At 41.9% G+C, this 9555-nt stretch overlaps 1 protein-coding gene across 23 annotated transcripts in view; it reads right to left on the bottom strand.

Annotated features, from left to right (window-relative positions):
- Positions 1 to 476: 476 nt before the first annotated feature.
- The window catches only part of LOC125704608 (adhesion G protein-coupled receptor L3-like), a 178290-nt gene continuing 169211 nt past the window's right edge, over positions 477 to 9555 (bottom strand). For 8 of the 23 annotated variants that reach the window (XM_048970399.1, XM_048970405.1, XM_048970397.1 and 5 more), the window contains 5 exons: positions 8041 to 8137; positions 5808 to 5870; positions 5166 to 5294; positions 3414 to 3431; positions 477 to 1613 (listed from right to left, as the gene is read on the bottom strand). In XM_048970399.1, coding sequence (XP_048826356.1) covers positions 784 to 1613; positions 3414 to 3431; positions 5166 to 5294; positions 5808 to 5870; positions 8041 to 8137 — 1137 coding nt within the window. In that variant the 3' untranslated portion in view covers positions 477 to 783. Of the gene's footprint in view, positions 1614 to 3379; positions 3432 to 5165; positions 5295 to 5807; positions 5871 to 8040; positions 8138 to 9555 lie in introns of all 23 variants that reach the window. The other 15 variants (XM_048970419.1, XM_048970413.1, XM_048970414.1 and 12 more) reach the window with 9 other exon arrangements.

Genomic DNA, 9555 nt, shown 5'->3' with positions numbered 1-9555 from the left:
CCAATGGCAAATGCCTTAGTGAAACCGTCAACCTGCAGGACCAGAACCTGTAATCTGCAGGACCAGCACGACAGAAATGAAATGCTCTATTCACTACATTTAGACACTAACATTTTGTAGGAACAGAAAAAAAGATACTATTATGTGCAATGCTAGTATCTGTACAATTACATAGAAATATCTTATTATTCTCTGGTATTCTTCTCACCTCCCGTTTTTAATCATTTGGAACTGTAACAACAAAAACAAAAATGCCGTTGAAGATAGGAGTCTCATTGTTTTGCAGAAAACAACGTCCTGCTTAACTTTCAGGAATGTTACAGCACAACATGCTGTATTTTACCAAACGGAAAGTTTTTTTTTGTTTTGTCATTTTTAAAAAAAGCCAGTATGGATACTGAAGTATAATAAAATAGTTTCTGATTCGGTTTCGTTTATCCTACACACTCAGCTAAAGGGGGAAAGTTCAGAGGCCATTTTGTTTTTTTTGTTTTTTTTTTTTTATCCTTTTGTTTTGTAATTCCTTTGGGATGTCAAAAAAAAAGCATGATGGGGGAAAGACCACACAGACCCAGAGCGTTCAGGTCATGTTGACCTCACCACCACAGAGACACGCACCGACCTATCAGGCCGTCCCACTTGGTCTTTCTCTTTCCTTTTTTCAGTAGGTATCGAGATGAGTATGTCACATTTCCCACAGAGACACGGGGGAACAAAGATGCCTACGACTGCTGACGGCGGACAGATCGGGGCAGGGAGCCACAGAGGAGGTGAGGCGGCTGTCTATAAGCTAGTGACCAGGTGGGAGGGCTCCTCGGCCGGCTCCTCGGGAGACGAGTCTTCCTTGTTGGGGGGGACGATGAAGCCGTCACTGCTGCCCCGGCCTAGTTGGTAGTATGTGTGCAGCTGGTGTATGTGGTTTCGGGAGCCCAGGTTGGGCATGCTCTTATAGTACACATCGTCAGCTTCGCCGGTGCCTTTGGCCACAGAAGAATCGCCGTCGTCGACCACACCTCCTGACTCCGTGTCACCACTGTCATCCACAGCGCCGGCCAGTGTGGGCATGCTGGTGTACAGGGAGTCCCGATGTGGCGACGGGGCCTCCTCGTTGGTGAGCAGCGGGAAGAAGCTTTCGCTGTTCTCCTGCGGGACCCGTCGTCGGCTGAAGGGGTGAGGCGGGGGGTGGGTCTCGGCAGGCAGGCCGCGCTGCGGCAGCAGTGGGGCATCCGATTCCTCCCGGATGAGCTCCAGACCCAGGCCGAGCGCCTCCTCATGGCCGAACGAGGAGACGTCATCCAGCACGATGCCGTCGCCCTTACTGCTGCCGTTGGCATTGGCATTACCGACATTGTTGACCAGCTTGTTCATGAGGTTGCGGCTCTGCTCGGTGGATCGCTCGTGGTTGTTCAGATAGGATGGGATGTAGTTGGAGGCGAGCTCTTTCAGGATCTTCTTCTCCAGAGTGGTCTCTTTGTGGTTGTAGCCACGGTCTATAATCTGGACGCAGTCACTCATGTAGTCCCCGCTGGCCATGCTATAGCTGTTGCCGTGGTTACCATTCAGTGGTAGAGTATCCATAACACTTGTATCCCTGGCATTGTTCAGGATCCCCTCTGAAAGATGACAGACAAGGTTATCCACAAGTTACACTCATTCTTCCATTCAGAAATTCCATCCTTACATCTTATTTAAAAAATATCTGGAATTATTCTAAACCTTGACGGCACTTACATTTTGGAGAAATTTATATCTGTACATATGACTGATATACATGGCAATTCATGATTAAAATACAGGCTATGACCAGGGATGGACAAAACTGATATGCAAGTACGCATTCACAATTAAAAATGAGACATGCGACAATCGATTGTTTGTTGGAGGACTAATGCGTACTTATTTCATGTGTGTTTGCGCTGCTATAACAAGAAAACACCTTGCATATTAACCTGTATACCACAAATGAAGTAGAGTTAGCATATAAATATTAAAATGCGTTATATTTTGTTTTCATAACAGTGCAAATATACATAAAATAAGTACACATTTATACTGTTAACACTATCGATTGTTGCATGTATCATTGTTTTAAAGGTGAATGCGTACTTGCGTACCTGTTATGTCCATCCCTGGTTATGACAATAGAATTGCTTTTCAATTTTCCCGTATTTTTAATTTCATGCTTTGTAATACTTTTCAGTCAAATTGAAGGAATCACAGGTAACTCATATTACAACTACAATAAAATCTAAAACCCAGATTACACTATGGTAAATACGCTGTGGTTTGCAAAGCAATCATACTATAAAACTCTTACTTGATGTTGTACTATATATATATATATATATATTAAAAAAAACAATTTTTTCATGCACAACAATCATTAAAGACACAATGATGCGCACAAGACAATCAGACAGCAGACGACAACAGGAAACAGTGGCTCCCATGTGTATAATAAGACAAAGTGTCATATTTGCTTAAGTTTATTTTATTCAATTTTTTTGGGTCAATGTACTATAATTATATCAGGGTAAATTACCACAGTGGCACCATAAGTCCCTGCTTACTATTAATGTTCCTGTCTATTTGTGCTAAACATTGTGTGGGCCGTCTTGCCATAATAAGCTGATGTAACAGCACCCCTAAGGACGGTCTGGCACACGGACGGCTTGAGCCTCCGCTGCCGACTTTTACCGCGCTCAGATCTCTCATTTTCAGTCACCCTATTCAGGGCCTTGCTGGTGGATCGATGTGTCTTGTTTCACACACTAATTTTATTACTTTATCTATGTTATGAACCATTGCATTTAAGCTTTGAGACTGAGCACAATATAGATTTCATTAAAAATTTAGGGTCCAATAGAGGATACCACAGATTTCTTTCTTACATTAATCAGTTTGAAAGTAATACAATTAGCATTCATTGCAATAAATAAAATATTATTCTTATAAACTGGTTTGCCAGCCAGTTGTAACTTTTTGACAGGCCTGCAGTTCAGTTTAAAATGCAGTAAATACAAGTCTTTTGTGGTCTCACTGTTCTTGCACTAGGGACGGTATCATTTACCGCAATTTCCAGATTAATTTAATAAGCAAGAAGGATGTTCTCCTTGAAGTAGGATGCAAACACTTCTTAAGGATGAACATTATGTGCCTGAAAGTGGATTTACATCCGTCCTGTAGAGTGTCTGCCCTCTCCTCTGCAGTCTGTGAATGGAATACATACTCAAACCAAGGAGTGCTGTCTAACAACAGAGGGTAACTCCTATGTCAAGTTCATGATATTTCAGGCACTGAATGGCTAGCTACCCCACTTCCCCCACCCCCCCAACTTTTCCAGTGCAGCGTGAAAAGAAAGCAAGCTGTGGTCAATTACATTTGATATGCAATGTTTAGTTTGACTCCCATACTTGTCTCTCTGTAGGGGTCTAAACGACAGCATGGAGGAGAGGAAAGAAAAACAAGTAAGCAAACAGTGACAAGTAGATAAAACAACAATAAACCAGAAAGATTGATGATGCACAGCATGCAAATGACTCAGAGGATGTTTCCTGAGGCCACAGACCAACAAACAATACAGCATATTTGCACTGGATGACATTTTCCTTATTTTATATATTTATATATTTTTTTTAGATTTCTATATTATTTACTTTTTTCCTTTAAATTGTAAAGCCATATTACTGCATGAGACTGACATGAAAAAATGCTAATCTCAAGTGTTCCAGGCCTCCCCCCCTCCAAAAAAAAGGTTAAAAAATAGTGAAACGCTTACAGAAATGGACACATACGCGGCGACCTGAAATATTTCATTAATGGAAGCAACACTTTCAGTTAAATGGTGTGCTGCCCCCATCCCTAGCCGGTGGCTGGGAAGCCGTCTTACACTTGCCCCATAACAGGACGTGTGACCAAATTCCATACATCAAATTTTATTTATTATGCCACCTAAATTTGAATAATTTAGAATAAATGTCACTTTTTTGGTTAATATCATATATATACATATCTTGAATGTTTTCAGATAATTTGTAGCAGACCATTAGAAGACTAGCGGTACTACAATTTACAAATTTACAATTTTAAAATCCAATATACATTTAAATTTAAAACTGCTAAATATGGAATTTTTCTTATGGGTCATATTTAGAAACAGCTTATTCTTATAACAATTCATACATATTGTGTAGTTTTACATGGTTTCTGTGAAGGTGATGTAAAAAAGGACATGCATGCGTTTTGACAAATTCATTTACATTCCTCACACTACTGTGCAGTGCCTCACAGTCACCCCCACACCCCCCCTATTCAGTCTGCAACACTCTGCAAGATTGCAAGGTAACAAGGAATTATTGTCCAGCGGAGTCGCTTAGGATACCTCTAGCTGCTCGGAGAAGATTAACTAGCGATCTCAGTCCAGTATCAAGTTCTGAAGGACTGTCTAATGAACTCCAAAGAGGATGGAGATCTACACATGCCTGTAAACAAGCTCATGGACAGTCATGCCAAACTCTCAGGTTTTACACTCATTTTACTGTCAGAATGCTTTCTGACAGAAGTTGCTAAATGGTAATAATTGCAGTGATACTGAAGAAGTATCATTTTAATACAATGTTTAATGCACTAAAATTATTGAAAATATATTATTATTAAAAAAGATACGATTATTCAAGTATATGAAGTATGTTTTTGTTTTAACCTCTGAAACATAAAACAGACATTTTGTTTTGTTGTTAATTTGTCCCCAATTCTACCCTTTCTTTTTAACTGAATCCACTGAAATCCACAGATATTTTGTTAAAACAGATATGAAAGAGGATAATGAAAAGTAGGATTACAGACAAACAAACACAGAACATGTTACTCTCAAGGACGGGAAAGTGCACACAAGGTTAGGCATGTATGGCTTCCAGAAGGTTACAATCAAAGGCAATCGCCCTATTACATGGGTATGTTATGTCTGTCAGATGGTCTGTCAGACTGATTTTAGTTCAATGCCTTTCGTGGAAGCCATAAGTACCCTGATCCAAAGCAGCAAGTGTACCAAGAATCAGTGTCTATTTTCAGCCAAATTCAGGAATAAGGCTGTCAATAGTATTGGGGAGGGGAGGAGAGAAAGAAAGGGAGGGAGACGCAGGGTGAAAAAAAATTGTCCAGCACACCTTGTGCGTTGTACATGCTCACAGACGGGTTGTTATAGACTGCCGATTCCCCAAGCAATGTGTTATAGGGATTGTTAGTGCCGTGGGGTCGAAGCAGAGCATTGGTTATAAGATGGTTAGCCATGGTTCCTGGAGCAGCCGGACAGAGACAGAGAAAGACACACATATCAATCAGCCAAATGCACTTAAGGAAAATACTTCAAAACTGTTTGTGTATTTTGCCCCCGTCGCACAGCGACGACAAGCTAAGCATGGATATCCAGCGAGAGGGATGAAGCCTGCATTCGGTGCTGACATTATGGCAATTATTAAACGGCAGAAAAACGCAGGTGTGAAGGAGACAAGCGCGTGATTTACAGCAGTGTTTGGGGGGCGGGGGGCGTAATGTGCAGCTGTGAGCGGGAGGTGAGGGAACGCTGGAAACACACAAACTGAATGACATCACCGCTTGTTTCTCTTTAATAGGCCACTTTAAACACATGATTTGAGAATGAACTTGGTCGGATCTTGTTCGGCAGATTTTGGATCGGGAAGGTAACCTAACACAGTGACCCTGATACCTCAGAGACTGTTACAGTAATATCTGTCACACTTAAGAGGAACTCAAAGACAGGTATTCAAGAAAAGTTGGCGAACACCTACTGGTCAATAATCCACCCCTTAAGCGGGTATCCAAGCACAGTCGTGGTGATCCAGACTCCATCCCTGGTGTAAGGTGGACACAAAACAGGCAGGATGCCAGTCCATTATAGGGCCTTCTCTCACATGAAGGGTAACAATTCAAAGCTTCTGAACTGTGTTTCTTTGTGAGCAAGCTTACACAAACTCACAGCCTGGGAGGTGTGAGGTATCAGCACTACCCACTGACCTATCACACTGTGCTAACTTCACTGATGTGTGATCGGGCACCAGCCACGCTGGAGGCAGAATCATTGTTTTTTACAGTTCTTCTGCAAACTTCTGCAACAAAACTAACACATTAAAAAAAAAAACAGTGTGTGGGAAAACACACTATGCTTAAATCTATTGAGACTCCATGTAATACAGCTTTGAGATGATGTCATCGAACAAGGTTACACTCGAGGAGGCGCAGAAGGTCTGCATGGTGGGGTCTCTTCGGCTTGACAGCCGCATGCTGAAACACCCTTACATTTCGTTTAATTAAATTTGAAGGAAATCAAAGCACTGAAGGTACCGGGATTCTGTTTTTGTTCGGTATTCAACCGCGAATGACTCCATGGGCTGAAGCTCACTAATCTATTTCTCTGATCAACAGTTATTAAAAAAGACAAAGAGGGGAAAGTGTGGTTAGGTGGTCCCTTATAAAGCTGCCGGCATGCAGAGCCTTCATGTCATTCTGATATTTCCAGATCTGAATATTTAGCTTGGAGCCGATATTAGCACGTACGCTTCCACTTTTTGTTTATATCTGTTACAGCGAGCATGCTGTGTGGTCATGGCTGCCATGCTAATATTCTCGCAGCTCTTGTCAACATCACCACGCATCACATCACCAGCTGCACGACACGGTACACCCTGTCAGAATTTAGCAAACTATCTGAAGTACAAACCCATACACAACTAATAAAATGCTATTGATGGCTGAAAAGGAGAGGACAGGGCTGAACTACACCAACTGAAAATCTAATTTCACGTTGAAAGCGCCCATGACCACATGGAGCTGGGAGGTAGGTGTGGGAGTCTTCAATGTCCCAGAATACACAGGACAATGGAATGGGAAAAGCCATCAATGAAACTGCTCGCTTTTTGGACACTGTTGTAAGGGGTTTCCATTTATGTGCTGTTAACATGTATCAGAAAAATTATTTTAGGCAAATTACCCCAAAGAGGCATCATGTTATCCATTTGAATGAAGAAGCTTTAATTAACCACCTCATGTATGCCTGTATTGAAATATGTACTACGAACAAGCAATGTGTCTGACTACTGTCTGTCTCTAGCTGTAAAACCCTCTCTTTGGATAGCCCCGCTAAGTGCATAATTATTGAGATCTTGACATTTGCCTCCCCAGCATAACATCAATCCGTCATCATAAGAGCATATTAGTGTCTTGGAGAATCTGAGCTTGGAGCAGATTTAGAGACTGAGAGGGACAGGGCACAGTCCTCCGTCAAGAGATGGGTGTATCCAGCTGATGTAGAGAGAAGCCTTTGGCTTTCAGAGAAAAATACATATTTTTGGTTGAAGCTGTTACAGTCTTTCTGTGGGGGTTTTAAAATTCAGACATCCCTCCAGCTTCTGACTCAGAAACCAGCTATATAAGTCATTTTTATAGAAGTTATCTTACAGAAGGGATCTGTGCTCAAAGGTACAACAGAAGAACATTTGCTGGACCATCAAAGTCTGCAACGTGGAGATTTTCAGTCAACACCCTTCACCCCAAGCTGCTGCTCTTGTGGGCAACACTTAACGACGAGAAGTACTGTCCTCATAGAGATGTGCCCATTTATCAGTGGGAAATAAGTATTGATCTCTTTTTGATGTAGTCCTTTCGGATTGTTTGTAAGTACGCTAAGGTCAGACTACGAGGGATTCCCAGATCCTTCACAGTATCTAAGAGCGATGAGGACATGTGGCCCATTTTCAAGTTTCATGGCCATTCAGAAGCTGTTTTTTTTTTTGGAGCAACAGGATACTGATCCAGGAGTGGTAACCGGTACCTAGAAATATGAATGCCCACGACACGGTGAGTAACGTGAGAGCTTGCCATGCTGTAATTTATCTACGCGAACTGGACTTTTGCAGAGAGAGAGCTCTTAAATCCTCATTAGTTCCACAGGAGAAAGACAACACGTCGCCCTCCCACTGGCTGGCAGAGCAAGTCAGGAGTAGAGCCAATTAATTCAATTATTACCTCTGTTCAGAGATGCTGAGCTATTGATGTCGCCTGTGATGAAGGACGACTCAGACTGCTTCCTGACGGTGTCGTTCCACATCCGACGGATCCGGCTCTGTAGAAGGACAGACGTGGAGAGGATGAAAAAACAAACAAACACAGAAGAAAGAAATAAAAATGAAGAGTAACCCCAAGTGTCCAGGCTGACAGCCTCACGGTTTCTGCTGCGCTGACAGAACAAAGAAATGAACTAACGACCTGAAGCCTTGAAATGAGACTTCGGAGACCGGGGCCCCCAATCTGCACAGCCAATCCATTAATCAAGCCGTGAGCCATGTGTGACCTGCGGGACAGCCAAGACCCAGCAGAAGTGGCTCTGGCAAACGACTGATTGTTATTACTGTGCTCCCGCAATTTCCATTTCAAGCCCTCGACAAATTCTAACTGTTTAAATGAGCTTGAGACGGGTTTAATTATAATGTACGATTTGAGCGACGCATACTGAGAGCCATAAAACACAGTCTCTCCAAACACAGTCACCGGAAGAAGAATGTCCATATTTACTCAATGCTGTGTATATTTGAATTCAACAGTGATGTTTTATATTTACTGAAACTGCTGAAATGTGAAATTAAAAATATGTCCTTTAAACCAACATTGTTCTTTTATCGATTTTCTGGAAATGTAACATGCGCTTCATCAACAGTCAGAAAGTAAGCCATTACCAACTGAACGGCCCAAAGGGTGCATTTACGAGGCTGGGCCACTGCAGACATGGTAGCTAGCACTGTGACTAACATTACGGTTAGCACAATGACTAGCATTTCAGCTAGCACAAGTACTAGCAGTGCAGACAGCACAATGACTAACATTTCAGCTAACAATGCAGGTAGACTGTTATCAGCACAATGGCCAACATCGTAGTTATCACTATGAATAATAATGTGTTTGTGTACATTGACTGGAACTGCAGCAGTTACTGTGACCAGCATTGTGGTCAGCACAATGATTAGCACCCCAGTTAGCACAATTACTAGCATTACATCTAGCACTGTGACTAACAATGTGGCCAGCACAATTACTGCACAACACAGCCAACAATGTTGCTAACAGTGTGAGTAGCACTGGGTCTCATACTGTTGCTGGCATTGTGACCATCTGTTTGACAATTTAAAATAATCAAAAGTCTTATTGTCAGACTCCTATAACTGTGTAGAGTAACATTGACAAGCAAATGTATGCTGGTGATGAGGCTGAAATTGTGGGGTGCAGATCTATTGAAAAAAAAGTGCTAATGGTGAATATGAATGTATGTACTGTAACATATCCAACCGGTTCAACCCCAAGTCCATTTCCTGTGCCTCTGACATTTATGTGGTACCTCTGCATAGAACAAAGGCCCATTTGAATTCAAATGACTCAGTTCTGAATGGAGTGCCTGGTGACCAAACAATTTATATTTAGCTATAAACACAAAGATTATGTGTCAGAAACTTGAAGTAAATCAACCTTTACACCAAAAACATACAACTA

Source organism: Brienomyrus brachyistius, chromosome 12 (genome assembly GCF_023856365.1).
Source record: "Brienomyrus brachyistius isolate T26 chromosome 12, BBRACH_0.4, whole genome shotgun sequence".
Taxonomy (NCBI): domain Eukaryota; kingdom Metazoa; phylum Chordata; class Actinopteri; order Osteoglossiformes; family Mormyridae; genus Brienomyrus; species Brienomyrus brachyistius.
Note: the sequence above shows the minus strand (reverse complement) of the source record. Positions and strands in the feature narration are given on the sequence as shown.